The sequence below is a fragment of the Halictus rubicundus genome, chromosome 18 (assembly GCF_050948215.1).
Source record: "Halictus rubicundus isolate RS-2024b chromosome 18, iyHalRubi1_principal, whole genome shotgun sequence".
Taxonomy (NCBI): Eukaryota; Metazoa; Arthropoda; class Insecta; order Hymenoptera; family Halictidae; genus Halictus; species Halictus rubicundus.
Window position 1 is genome coordinate 7,927,302 of NC_135166.1, and position 14,499 is coordinate 7,941,800.

General features: G+C 39.4%; 2 protein-coding genes across 2 annotated transcripts; one reads left to right on the forward strand and one right to left on the reverse strand.

Moving 5' to 3' along the window:
• The first annotated feature begins 82 nt into the window (after positions 1–82).
• Positions 83–14,232, forward strand: LOC143362883 (uncharacterized). Its single transcript, XM_076803382.1, has 21 exons — positions 83–195; positions 5,712–5,821; positions 5,905–6,143; positions 6,281–6,390; positions 6,488–6,590; positions 6,977–7,209; positions 8,011–8,395; positions 9,159–9,666; positions 10,163–10,243; positions 10,300–10,837; positions 10,915–11,098; positions 11,176–11,370; positions 11,441–12,133; positions 12,217–12,242; positions 12,352–12,491; positions 12,563–12,815; positions 12,890–13,228; positions 13,366–13,465; positions 13,533–13,731; positions 13,803–13,950; positions 14,018–14,232. The coding sequence occupies exons 2-21, from the start codon at positions 5,746–5,748 to the stop codon at positions 14,187–14,189; spliced, it is 4,722 nt and encodes a 1,573-aa protein (XP_076659497.1). The 5' UTR covers positions 83–195; positions 5,712–5,745; the 3' UTR covers positions 14,190–14,232.
• Cpa (F-actin-capping protein subunit alpha) lies at positions 673–5,001 on the reverse strand. The gene is made up of 3 exons (XM_076803548.1): positions 4,434–5,001; positions 3,605–3,854; positions 673–3,521 (listed from the first exon to the last, which is right to left on the reverse strand). Exons 1-3 carry the CDS (start codon positions 4,629–4,631, stop codon positions 3,103–3,105), a joined length of 867 nt encoding a protein of 288 aa, XP_076659663.1. The 5' UTR covers positions 4,632–5,001; the 3' UTR covers positions 673–3,102.
• Positions 14,233–14,499: the final 267 nt, after the last annotated feature.

Here is a 14,499-nt window from a genome sequence, read left to right on the forward strand (position 1 = left end):
TTCGCCACGTGACAGTGTCACGTGATCGGTGATCCGTGGCACATTAGCAACGGTCGCATTGTAAACAAACATGGCTCTGAATGTCAAAATTCGTGGGATCGGATTTTTGATCGTATCTCAATAATTAGACACATAGATTTTCGACTTGACATGACAGGAATGGTATTTTAGAATCTTGTAGCGCGTCGATGTAAGGTGAGCATTTTCATTTTTGAAGACACGTAAATAGTACTGCAAATAAATACCGTATGCGCACGATAGCACATGTATACCACACGTTGATATGTATATCTAGCTAACGAAAAAGTGAATTTAATGACATAAATTGCAAACAAAAAGTTTAAAAAATAATATGGAATCGATAGGCTCTTCTTCTATCTCATTTCTCGCGCTAAAATGTACCATCTTCTGTGATACTGTAATATACATATGTAGATATATGCACGCACCCTGTGATAGTCTGTTTACATTATGCAAAGTACAAAAATAAAGTTAACACATTGTCAATGTGTCTTTCTTTTCTTTACCTTAATTGTTCTTCAATTGTATTACCTACATTCATTAATATGCATATGTTTTACATAATTATAAAATTAGAATTCATTAAGGGTTTGAATCTATCACTTTTTCTACATTGAATCGTGTAGTTTTTAGAAGTTGACAAGCAAAATATAAAGTGTCGTGTCACTTTATTTAATCAATCATAACATTTAATAATACATAATTTAACTGATAAATGTATTCTGGTTTAAGTTTTTACATAAGGACATGCGTTTCTTATTTTACGATACACTCGATTGTAGGTAATACCTAATTTTATTATCATAGGCATCTATTCTTCTGTAAAGTTTGATAAGATTCGAAACTTCAACGCTTCATTTGTAATTTACATACGTAACACAAATTACAATGTGGAAATAATATGCACGTTCATATTTACATATAAAATTTCATTATTGCAATATTTAGTATACTAATTTTTTTTTCTTTGTATCGTATCCCTGCGTCTCTTTTAATTCTTTCTTTCCACAACTAATAAAATGTTTTTTTTAGTCTTATATATTTAAATTGTGCATATAGTCTGCTCCAAAGAGTTTTTTCCAAAAGTTATCAAATGGTATGGTTAAATAAAATATTTTGAATTACGATGTAACTTACAAAATATGAATAATATTACAAACATGTTTCGAATCCTAAAGACTGAGAAGTCAAATGGTAGTGTGCTTCGTCGCATTCATTCATTCAAATAACATATGTACATAATACCCCCTCAACATAAAGTGAACAGATTAAGGCTCCAGCAGGCTATAGGCTACATTCTACAATGTACAATGCATTATGTACTTTGTTAGTTTCCGTTTTCGCGTACATGTCTGGTTGTGTAATGTGTGGTAAGCGATAGCACCAAAAGATTTTTCTTTTCCTTTTTCAACATCATTACTCGATACAAATGACCCATACAACTACAATATGATTAACACAGAAATTAAGTTGCAATGATTAACATTTATTTTATTCAATATTATTAAACTTTGCAACGTATCTGCCATAATAGACATTACTTATCGTAAAACAATACATCTTAACAAAAATGTATAAATTTATACTTTATGAAATATAAAGTTAGACAAAAATAGTAGGCCTTGCCCACCAATATTTGTTCAGAATTAAGTTTTCCCTTTGTATACTTTGTGTACTGAATGGTATGAACACGTAATGGTATTCTGTACCGGATTGTGAGTTGAAGATAGACATACCTATTCTGTTTGATATTACATATTTTGATATCACCTGTGGCCCCAGCATGCTATTATATTTGTACATAGCACGAAACCAGTACGGTAATATTCGTTTAAAGATGTACAAGATGTGTTATTGTGCTTTTTAAGTGTACAAGGCTTATGTGTTAAAAGAGATTGTATTATTGTGCATCTAACGAATTGAAATTTTAATTCCCCCATTGATTCAAGTATTTTAACTCGATGATTTCATTAGGCTGACCGAACATGCACATGTTAGACAGCTATTTCCTTTCCACTGTGCAACATTTTTTATTATGCTATACCTTGACTGTTAACACCACGATATCGATGTAATTAAAGAAAGGTATTGAACCTTCTTGTTCGTTTTTTTTTTTGTTTACTATAAAGTTTCAACTTCAAACTGCGGCTGTAGTAAATTACATAGTACAGAAAACGAAGCAGAATAATACATTCACCCAAATTATCAAAAAGACAATAATCCCTATAAGTAATCATAATGGGTAAATTCAATAAATGCAACTCACCAGAAAGGTTTCTGTTAATTATTGCACGAGATCAGGAAAATATAAATTAGCTATTTTATATCTGTTCAATGCTAACAAAGTAGATTACTATCTCATTGATAAACTTTGAATGAATCCATTAAATGCATTAATGAATTCCAATATTCCACTCCCAAGTTTCAGATTCATATTTGATTTTTGCTAATAATTACAGATTTAACGTGGTTTGATTGACTAAATATAATTCTAATTAAAATGCTTACCAAAAGTAAGACCAAGGATCCCCGTTACCCCAAATTTGTATATTATTAAGTATTACGAATTTTACAAATAAACGTAACACGGATCCATTGATTGAAGAGAAACATGTAAATCAATATTTTCAATATCAAAAAAGGTTTCCGAGTTTTTCTAATGAGCTTATCAAATCTACTATATGTGAAATCAGTTATGACAAAACATTTGCTGAAAAGTTCCTTTAAAATAAAATACGTGGTAGTAAATGTGTACGTTTTGAGCAGTTAGAAGTCGTTAATATAGAACTTAATGAACAAAGAAAGCAGTGTATAGCAATACTCTCTTCTCCTGTTCTGTTAAGTAGTATACGACTATGAAGATATTCCTTTTTTATTGCTTGAATTCTTGCAATAAAATACATTAAGGGGTCCAGAGGAACCTTGAGTGGCATGCATGAGTTCCAGTCAAACACCTTTAACCAAACATTATTATAGCATTGTTACATTTGCTCCCATGCACATCACACCTCCAGACTTCACCCATGCAGCAAAATGCGCTTTTTAATTATTTCTCTTAATATTATATAAAAAAATCTATTTCTATTGACTTTTAAGCTCTTTGCCAATACTGTACGATACAATTTTGTTCCAGTCAATTTTCGTTCGCATAACGGGTAACTGCCTTCGCAAGGCCTTGAAGGTTGTGTCAGACATTGTTTGGTAGTTTTCCGAAATCGCAGTCTGATAGTCATTTTCTGATTCCTCAACAAGACGTATTAACTCCTTCGCTGTTTGTTTTTCGTTCGAGATTGGTAAGCTTTCTTTTACTTCTTTGCTACTGACCAGCTGTACATTTCCATCTTCATAGTAATGAACTTGTACTTTAAGGCTACCTCTTAATTCCGCATTTCCTGAACTCGGACTAAAACTTACAGTCCATACAGAACGCCAACGACCGTTCCAAAAATTTTTAGGTTGAAATTGATGATCTTCTATGCAAGCTGTTAATGTGATGTTACCTGTACAGAAGCAAACACCATTGAGTATATTTGTAGTTTTCGCCTTGACACTGAAGAATATCTATATTAAAAGATAATAATACCTCCTTGACTTTTGCCAAAAATTGAACATGCACCATGTCTGTAGTGGCTTTGAGTATAAGTTGTTATTTCATCCTGAAGAGCCGACCTCCATGGTTCAGCTACAGGATCTGGTTCATACGGTTCATAGTCTTGCGCCTCCTTCCTAAGATGATCGTATTTAAAACTCTGCTTAATACGAGCATCGTAAAACCTTTGTCCACCTAGATCATTGTGTTCTGTTATAAGTGCAGGATACTCGCTGCCTTCAATCTGAAGACAAACAAAGAAGAAGTTTGTGAATGTAGTAAAACATTCTCGAGTTACCGTGTAACATTTGCTCACAGAATATATCTTTGAACAGATCTTCGGTGTCTAACCTTAACTGAATTGAACCGATTCAACTGAGAAGTGCACGCAGCTCTCCAAAGTAGCAAAACGAATTAACACAAAATCGCGAGGAAAGAAATTCAAAAATCGATTCAGAATATTTTCTGTGAAAAAATCACCAAGAAGTGTAACTAAAATTAACCCTACAGCGCCATACGATTTCGATCGAAATATCACGACGATTTTCACGGTGGAACTTCCTCGTACCAAGTTGACGATATTTTAAGTAAACAATCACACCAGCCAGATGAACATTATCGCGCTCCAATTTCACTATAAAGTCAACGTCACCTGTCGAAATCCCGGACGCGTGTCGCCCGATTAGGAACTGTACTGGTTGTTGAAATTTGATCCCGCGCGTGCCTCAGATACCCCGATTCACGATTTCCACAAATACGGGACAACACCGCGGATACTATCATAAAAAATCGTAGAAGATCGCCAGAGAGGTCGATGATGTACCTTAACAGGCGTGAGCTGATCCTTGTTATATTGAGCAAAAGCCCCGGACGCACCCTCCTTCAACAGGTTGTCGTTGTTCAACAAGACCCTCACATCATTGAAAACCTCGTTGAATTCACCCGGTGGCGAGTGTAGTATAAAGTCCGAAACTATTCGTACTTTTTCTTGATCAGGAATCACATCTCCGTCCGCCGCCATCTTACCTTTCCACTGGCACGCACACTCCGCGATGTCAAACCAAGGTTAGTGCAGTGCAGGTTGTACCGGCGTATCGAAGCACTGCCCCATATACCCGGTGACGCATCATAAACGGGACACGTAATCCATGATTGACTTCAGAAATCACAGTTTTCCTTGTTTTATTTCCTCAAAATAATGTATACTCTATAAATGTTCGTAACATACAAAAGAAATATTTTTAAACAACTTCCTATCGCATGTATCTTTCGTAGATGCCACGAAGGTGCTCACAAAACTGCAATTATGTATACTTTACACATTAAAATTTATATAAATTGTATGTAACAGCCATTGCACGCGCTATAAAACGAATGTATTAAATGTATAGTCTATCTGTATCACGTGAAAAGATAGATGCAGCTTTGTATTGTGTTTACTACAAACAATTATAGATGGTGCTTATAATAGGAGTGTGTATACCAGAATAATACTTTATGATTTATTCGGTATTGTTTTGCTTAAATTCGAGAAATTTTAGGGAATGACATTTTGATAGGAGGAAGAATAAGAGGATGAAATCTCGATGGTTCCTGACGAGAATTATCGGTGCCCAAGACAACCACTGTGTTCAACGAACCTTGGCGAGCATAACCCTCGAATAGCATTCGTGGTCTCTCGTGCTCGTTCTCAGCCAGGCGTGGTTCTGGTGCTGGCCGATATCGCGTTTTATCAGGATATTTCTGTCCGCGTCCGTGTAAAGTGCCGACCGCACGGGGGAATCATGCTTTCCATTGAAAGTTCGCCGCCGGGTATCTCAGTTTGCCCGCCAAAATTTGAACGGCTCTCGAAACGAAAAAGAAAAGGGGTTCGAGTTCGAGGCGAAATCGTACCGCGCATTCGCGCCCGAGATACGTGGACTACCATATATGGCAATCTAACCGTTCATTCAACTCGAAATCTGAAATATTTTAAGTCCACCCGTACGCGGACTTGTTTGCAAAGTTCAATGGCCGAACGTTGACAAATTATGAGAGTAACCGTAAAATCAGGTAATTATTTTTCGTTTCGCCGAGTTGACCGTGTAATTCTATTTCGCAGTAACGGCACGCGCAAATAGTAGGATTTTAAATACATGGCGGACGATCCAAATCGAGACATTTTGCCTGTGAAGGAAGGCTCTTGCGCGGATACTTCGAGAACTAGCATAGGTCTGTACAATAATTCCAGCTGAATTATTTAATTGGAAAAGTACAGCATTCAATTTGGTGCTAATAGAGAAAAACAATTGTAGACCCCAGGGAACGGCATTCGGTTTACAAACTCGACCGTTATGAACTGGAGGACAAGTATTTACGTATGCTCGACGAAGTTAACAGTTTGAAGAAACTGTCAAATTGTCAGGAAGACAAGATCAAACGGTTGGCGACAAAGTTGATGAGAGTGGTTGCCAATCCACGGCCACCGACGGTCTCTCCGAACGTTTACGACGATAAGAGTAGATTAATATCTCTTGAACTCGAAAACACTAAGGTACTTGAGTGCCATACTTTAAAAAATTATCGTTCGCATAGATTATTCGTGAATTGTAATAATGATAAAAACTTTGTTAAAAATATAACCGCTCGGATAAATGACATACAATGGGCATGTCCCTATCGGTGTTTCAGCTGAAAGATAAAATCGCGGTGCTGAGGAATCAACTGTTGAGTCACACGATACACGGTAGGACGTCGTCGAGAACCCGTAATCCCCAAACGAGGCCGTCGTCCGCGCGCACGTAAGTGCATAGCGTCGTATTACAAGCGATCCGAGACAATCTATGATTCACAGCGCGCGCATCGCGATAGATCACTGAGTCGTGATCCTTGTTTTAGATCTAGTCAAAGCGACACCAGCCGCACCAAGATACCCTCCTGTCATTGTGTCGTTCGGGCCGTTAATGACGACGACGTCAACGAGTCGCGGAATAAAATTGAGGTTCCAGGATCAATTTTAATTCTCTCATTATTATATGAGATGTACACAAGTAAAATCAGCTTAAACTCGTGAAACTGAAAGCCTCATTCTTCGTGAACATATCCAGCAAAATTTTGTATAAATATTCGCATAATTGCGAAAGTTATAGAGCCGAACGTAACTGACAATGAGTACACAGTCGAATGAAGAATTCGCGTCACAGTAAACAGTATTGCTTTTGGAACGTGAATCTGTACGGCAGATCTTCTTTTTGTACACTCAATAATTATCTCATGGATATTTTTGGAGGAAACAGACATAAAGATGAATGTGAACTGTCAAGACGTTTCCTCTAGAAAATACATGAGTCGTACGCGTAGGTGTTAAGCGTTGAATTTCTCGAACAGGAACTAGAGATTCAAAAGAATGAGATGGCCAATCGCATAGCGGAGATGGAGAAAGAGCTCTCGAACCGCGAAGTCACCAACCAGAGGGAGAAAGTCGCGGAGAATGTCGAGTACATTAGGCGCTGGCGGCAAATGAAGCAGATGAACGATAAACTAATAGCCGTCGAGAACACGAACGAGTCGTTGAACGGGAAAACCAACGATCTGAGGAGGATGCTTCAGGAAGAAAAAAAGTATGCTCAACGTCTCTCACAATATTCACGAGTACAGCTTCCAGCCGCCCGTTCTACTAGACATTTTTTTTTTCTTGCTTCAATGACACCCTGTGTCGCCAGACTGGGGAAATTAAGGGGAATAGTTACATGTGCCATTGTGACACATGCACGACAGAGACAAAACGCGTCATGTGACCGGGCCATGGCGGAAGTGTGGGATGCTCACCTGCTCACCGTCGAGGAATAGGGGAATGGCGTCGTAGAAGAGGGATAAGGTGGGGTGGGAGACAAATCTTGATCTGGCGACACTGACAACACTCCTTTTCCCATGCTTTCCGAATTTTTTCAAAGAATTTTGAAGCGTCCAATTTACCTCTGCATCAAATAAATTGCATTAATCGTTGGCTACTTATGTTGATTGTTGGGTGTATAATATATAAGATAATCTATTAGGTCACCCCACAAGCCGTCTTGTTTTTCAACGAATACTTCTTGACACGTTGACTACCGCGGTGATCATCGATGATCGACACTATTGATTTACTTAAAAACAATTGTCATAAAATTAGTGGCGCTAACTATTTAATTATTCGTTCCGAGATAAATTATAGTGTAAGGTTCAAACTTCATTGTCAAGTAACTAATAACAGTTATTAATAACTCTGATCGCAAGGGAAATCTACGCGGCAGTCAAGGTGTTAAAAGACATAGGTAAAAATTTCTAGAAAAGTATGGATATTTGTTCAGAAGGGCGATAAAAGCCGAGATGACTTATGGGATGATCTAAATTATACGGAATTATTGTAACAATGCAAATAGGAACAACGAAGAAGCAGCGTCGGCGCTTATGGAGGAACGGAAGCGGTCGTCGGAATTGGACAAGGAGATATTGAAGTTGAAAAATTGCGAGCTTACCTTGCGAGAGAAGGAAGAAGAGATAAGGCATCTGATGAACGAGAAAAAGATACTGCAACAGCATAACAACGAATTGATAGCGCTCAGCTCGAAAAACGGCGACGTCGAGCTCGAGAACGTAGAACTGAAGAAGAAGATCAGCGAGCAGCGGCAGGATCAAGAAAGTTTGCGAACAGCTTATAATAGCGAGCAGGCTAACATTATGGCTTTGCAGGCCTCGAACGAGCAGCTGTTTTCGAAGCTTCAGGAGCTTCAAACGACCATAGACAGTTTAACGGCACAGTTAACGGTCAGTTTGCCATTTTTTTTAATTGACAAGTAGACTGCGGAATTCATGCATTTGTAACAGAAACGTGCTAGTGCACTTTAAAACGGTACGAAGATTAGAAGAATTTGAGAATGCCAATATATTATTTTCAAATTGTTAAGATCATCGAAGAAAGAAAGAATCTTCTACATGGCTACTGTTCTTTGCAATTGATGCAGATAATATTTATTGTGCATAAAGAGCCGCAGTCTATTGATAAACAGCGAATAGAATCATACGATTTATTAAGGGATTTTATACACTTGTAAACCTTGAAGAAAAACGATTTTCAAAAAATGCTTACTTGCTGTGCACGTATATTACAAAAAGTCTCTACACGTATACTTTTTCGGAAAAAAAACCAAATTTTAACTTTAAAGAGCCGCCATTTTGTTTCGAATCAATATTTCACAAAACTGAACTTTTTTTGGTTTTTTTATTTCAGACAATTTGGCTTTTAGTAGTATTACTCACCACAAAACGACTTTTTTAAGAAGCATCTCGGAATGTCGGCTATACCTTCGTTATAAATGGATACTTTTCTCTAAAAAAATTACTAAATATATTGCAAATGTTACTCTTTCGTATGTTAATCTTTAGAAATAAATATGTGATTTTGTTTATTTTTTTCTAGAAATTGTGGCAAACCGATTATTTAAGTACTTACAAGTGTGTATAACCCCTTAAGCACAGGCTGCATTATAAACGTGTTTCGGTGGAGGAATGAGGATAAAATATGTTACAGTCGTTCAAAAACCAAGCCGAGAAACAGGAAACGACGAAAGCGATGCAGATACCAGCGGAGCGGACAGATAAGATGATGACTAATAGAGAACCGCAGGATATGTCTGCCAGTGAAATACTGTGGTGCAACAAGTGTTGTGGACTGACTAAGGATGTAACACATTACGGAGAGAAGATCTACGCAGCCGCGAAGATTTCTGTCTTCCAACCTGTACACAAACAGGTGCAAACAGAGTATATACAAATAGTCATCCCGGATAAAAAAGATCAAGGGACGTCTGTGATGACACCCGTGAAGGAGAAAATAGGGGAGGAAGAACGAACGTCCGGCATCGAGACATCCGAAAGGGTGGCGGTACCAGATAGACCTTTAACTCCGCAGAAAATGTTGAAACTACTGGACCAGGCTCAGATGCCCAGCAATGTCAAATATAAAGACATGTTGGACCGGAACCAGAGGCACAGGCAAGTTGTCTCCCTTGAAAAGCTGCTCTTCGGCGACACTAGCTGCTGACAAATGCTGTCAGCCGTTAGTTAAGGTGTCATTTGATTTCACGTTGAGATCTTTGACTTTGATGTTTTCTCTTCCGAAAGATGAGCGATAATGACATTATAATGACATAGCGATAATGACACTAGTGTTAGAATCTGGGAGCTTTCAGTTTTGTATCTAAGGGATTTTCGTATGCTAACATGAAGGATAGAATAAGATTATATTTAATAAGATTTAGAATAATTAGGCTACATTATAAAACGCTGTTGTTCCTGATTTTAATTTAGTTCATTGTTAAGAATTCGTGTTACGTAAGGTTTTTTTTTTAAATATTTTACTCACCCATATGCGTTAGCGTTACTTTGCGTTGTAATATATTTCGATATTACAATAATAACAACTGCTGAAAATACTAAGTCGCCTGATGTTTACTGTCCACATGAAATTTGTAAGATATTTAAAAATGTCTCTGATGTATTCCTTCCAGAAATTACCGACAAATTATGTTGCAGCGATGCAGAAACACGCGTTCAAGGAATTCCAGCTTTCCAATCCCAATCCGACCACCAGAATTTCGATGCGTGTCCCACCAAGTGCCAATTACCCGATACCGATAAAATGTTGTCTGTTTTATTTAATGTTTTCCAAGAGCTTTCTTTGTCGGCCAAAGTGCTCGACGAAGCTACTAATCTGTATCGTCCGACGATAAGAGACGATCAACTTGACGGTAACAACAATATCGATGTGACGGGCACTCGAGTCCTAAAGAGAGGTCCTTCGAGAGGTCCACAGGCCATGACCCACCCGTTTGGAATGGACTCCATAAATGGAAAAAGCAGAAGAGCTGGTTGTAGTTCGAAGAAATATTGTTCCAACGTATCCGGTAGACTACGCCAAGGTAAATCGAAGAGAAAAGGATTTTTTCCGTGTACGAAGAGTAGCATAGAAATTGCGAAACATATGGAAAACGGTGATTGCACCTGCAACAGCGCACTAGGATGCAATATCCACTCCGATTGCGATCGTCGTTGCTGTAACGGTGGTCCCGTCAAGACTCCTAGAGAAGATACCGCTAATAACCATAATCAATACGACCTGCCACCAATTGCAACGAAAAATGGCACTGAATCTGTCCCTACAGTTCAAAGTAACGGGCAGACAGGGGTTGACGCGACGCACACAATACGGTAAAGAACGGTCTTCGATAAGCATTTTAGGAAGGGAAAAATGGTAACGTGAAAGTGAAATGATTATTCTTTTGAAGCAAGCTGCAGGATGAGGTTAGAAAGGGGTCGTACAGATCGAGAGACACGAGCATCCGGGATTTGGGGATGAAGAATGAAGAATTGGACGATGCAGCCACGTTGCAGGAGTACATCATTGAGCTGGACAGGTGTAAACAGCTGGTAGACAAGAATACCTCCATTAGTGGTCCTTGCAGAAATCCCGTAAGAGAATCCGTTCCCTAACGTAATTAAAGCTCTGGCTGGAAAGCTAAAAGATAGATAATAAAAGGAATATCTAGGTGAAGGCGATAGCGAAAGTCCTGGATCCTTTGCGACGCTCCGAAATATCCACCGCGGAATCTCAGTGTAGTACGAATTGTCCTAGAGAATGCGCTGATTCCGCCAGTTCGCTATCTGACACATTTCCGATGGTGATCCCCGATGGCCAGGGCCTTATGGAGCTGCATATCTCGTCCCTGCAACTTTTAACGAGCGTTAGTATCGTAGAAACGCGATGACCATGGCTTTAGCGGTAAAAGTAATTTTTTGATCGAATACATCCAGGCGAAACAAATCCTTTTTCGTGAAACTGATACGCACAACGTCTCCGTATTCGTATGCTGGGACATATTGGACCAGGAGACGGTCTGCACGCCCACGCTAAAATGTCCCGAATTGAACTTCAATTTTTCCATCGTCTACCGTATCCCCGATCTTTTCTGTTTCTTCAACTACGTCTTCTCGGAGCTCGTGGTGTTCCAAGTGAACGTCCACTGCGACGACGGCGTCAGCTGCTCGGTAGCATCAGGGAAACTCAGCATCAAGGATATTTTGGACTATCCCCAAAACAAGCTCCACTATGTCGCACCGATGTACAGCGTGATCCCTTGCTCGTTAGGCTCGAACTTCGGACAATTATCATTGTGGGTCAGACTGAGCTGCGACGTCGAGCAGGTCGAAGCGTTCAAAAGGAAACATAACATACCGATGCAGCCGGATCCGGGGACAGGGGATCCGACTTGGAGCCCCCAAATTCCCCTATCAGCCTCGTCATATCCCAAGACAATCGCGGATATGACTTCATCGAACAGACGATCGCAAGAGGGCTTCACGTACGATGAAACCAGGAAAGCGTTATGTCCAGACTCGTCTTTCATGAGTACTAGTAAAACGGCGACAATCACCTCATTGTTATACTCTAGGCATGAAAAAAGGAAGTCGGCCCAAATTCGTATAAATTCAAATTTACTTGTAAAGGTATTGGAATAACTTCAATTTTCGAAATAGTTGCTATTACTATTTATACTACTCCGTGTGGTAACATGCGGATATCGCGATAGAAACTTGTCCAACTTTCGAAAAGGGTGTAGCAGGATAAGGTGGTCAAATGTGCCCTCAAACCAAATTGATCTTTCTTCATATCATCCGATAGGACTCTAAAAGAAAAACCCTCTGTGGCAAGTTTCAAGTTACAGAGGGTTTTCTTTGGAGGCCCTATCGAATAATCCGAAGAAAAATCAATTTGGTTTGGGGGCACATTTGGCCACCGTGTACATCTACACCCTTTCTTTTCTTCTTGCATCGACGAAAACGAGCGATAAACTAACGCGGCCATGTTTGTCAACAAGTGCGGGCGAAATTTCCGGCCCAGCACTTTTCGCGAACAAAATTTATGAATCTGTGCAGCCGGCTTTCTTTTCATACACCCTGTAGTAATGTCAAGTTGCATGTACCAACTGAATGGAAACGTTTTATTCAAAGATGGTTCGTATCATCCTGATCAGCCAGAAATGATAAAATCGCCTGACGTCGACGATCAGTTGACCCTGATGAAAGAGAGCGAATCGAAGTTTCATGTGACCGCTTCGTCCATCCACCAATTGGAAAAGACAGGAGTTAGCGATATAAAAGTGGAAATGCCGACTGACCCGGACGATGTGTAGTCGATTCGTAATTCTGCATCGTGTTTTCGATATTGTTGTTTTAATCATTGAAAGACACATTCCCGTTTAGTGACTTTTCGCGTGATGTATCCAAAACCCTGTCGGAAGGTCAACAACCCGCTGTATCGCAAAGCATGAAAGAGTTCAATGCTCTCTTGACGAAAGAGGCGAGCAAGCAGACTATCGCCAGCAAGGACGACTCCGACGACTCGATGCGGGAGGTGAACAATGTTCTCTTGGAAAGGAACTGGCAGCAGTACCGGAAACGAAGTTTTGTTACGTACAACAAGCTCAGTAATTTCAACATCGTGATTCGCGTTCTCCGTCATTCGAGAGTAGAGGGTTGCTTGTCATTAGACTGCGAATACACCTGTGAATTCACGACAAGATTGATTGCACAAAAATTTACGTCCTTTATTAACTGTAATGTTCAATTGTGCACGAATGGCAGACCTCATGGGGGTCGAAATTCCTATTTTCACATGATTTTCGTAAACATTCACACTCCAATTATAAGCGACACCAAACTTTCGATTGACATTGTAGGATCGCAAGCAACATAATTTGTGTAAGAAATGAAATTGCAGAGGAAAATGCACAAATGTACAGCAAAGAAAATGATGAAGACGAGTTTTTGGAGATCGAAGTACGAATTCCAATGTTTCGGGGCCGTTTTAGTCCGTGTTCCAACAGCGTTCGTTTGCTTGTTATAGTTTGTGGAGCGTGACACGATTGTCATTGAGATCGTGAACATAATTCTGTTCCCAAAATGTTCCGTGATGACGAACCCTGATGTACAGCTGCTCTACGTTGAGTATTGCTTCCTGGGACATTGCGGAGCCGATATGGAGACGATCTCGGTGAAAAAGCCTACTCCACCTGATCAAAAGTTGACGTATAATTTTCGGAAAAGTAATTTTGGGAGACAAAGTTGTCGAGTCACTGTTTGGAATGGAAGAAAGGAGTAATAACTTAAATTTCAGAGTTCCAAGTGGACTCGGAAAGACATTTGATGCAGGACAGCATTTTAAGGGCGATGCTGAACGAGACTGCGAATCCGAAAATAAAATTCATTGTCGTCTGCGAGCCCATTCCAGAGGAAACAGAGTCGAAGGAGTGCGTAGAAGTTGGGTAAGGGGAAAGCAAACTTTCCACAACCCTATTGACAATTTAAAGAAAACTGGGATCGTAATCGCAGGTATGCATACTTTAACATGAGGGAATACGCGTTGGGGAAAGGTGAAAAGGTCTCGTCCATTCCAATATACACTCCAAACGAGACGGAACAAATTGGTTTGTTAAAGGTAGAGAGAACGTTTCGATTAAGCTCTACGATACACTTCATCCTAATTAATTGCTGCAGATCTTAGTGCTGGGTCTTGATACGATACGCCAGCGTATGGGAACGATCGATTCCGAGGACTAGTCGATTGTTCAGAATTGTGTCGCCATGAACGGAAAACCGAAAATTTGTGCTGTATCCGACATTATGTCGCTTGTGAACGGAAAACTGAAAAATTGTGCTGTGTCCGACGTTATGTCGCTTATGAACGAAAAACTGAAAATTTGTGCTGTGTCCGACAATCGATTAAAAATTACATAGAGACATTACAAGAAAAGTCGAAGTTTATTAGAAACTACTTACATCATAGTATAAAATAGTCTACAATGTACTCGCGT

What these genes read in the sequence shown, in the direction of transcription:
- LOC143362883 (XM_076803382.1), top strand. Translation starts at nt 5,746, where the DNA reads ATGGCGGACGATCCAAATCGAGACATTTTGCCTGTGAAGGAAGGCTCT. An exon ending in ATGCTTCAGGAAGAAAAAAA is followed by an intron (nt 7,210 to 8,010) that starts GTATGCTCAACG and finishes CAATGCAAATAG; the next exon opens with GAACAACGAAGAAGCAGCGT. An exon ending in GTGGTCCTTGCAGAAATCCC is followed by an intron (nt 11,099 to 11,175) that starts GTAAGAGAATCC and finishes AGGAATATCTAG; the next exon opens with GTGAAGGCGATAGCGAAAGT.
- Cpa (XM_076803548.1), bottom strand. Translation starts at nt 4,631, where the DNA reads ATGGCGGCGGACGGAGATGTGATTCCTGATCAAGAAAAAGTACGAATA. An exon ending in ATCAGCTCACGCCTGTTAAG is followed by an intron (nt 3,855 to 4,433) that starts GTACATCATCGA and finishes GTTTGTCTTCAG; the next exon opens with ATTGAAGGCAGCGAGTATCC. An exon ending in TTTTGGCAAAAGTCAAGGAG is followed by an intron (nt 3,522 to 3,604) that starts GTATTATTATCT and finishes GCTTCTGTACAG; the next exon opens with GTAACATCACATTAACAGCT.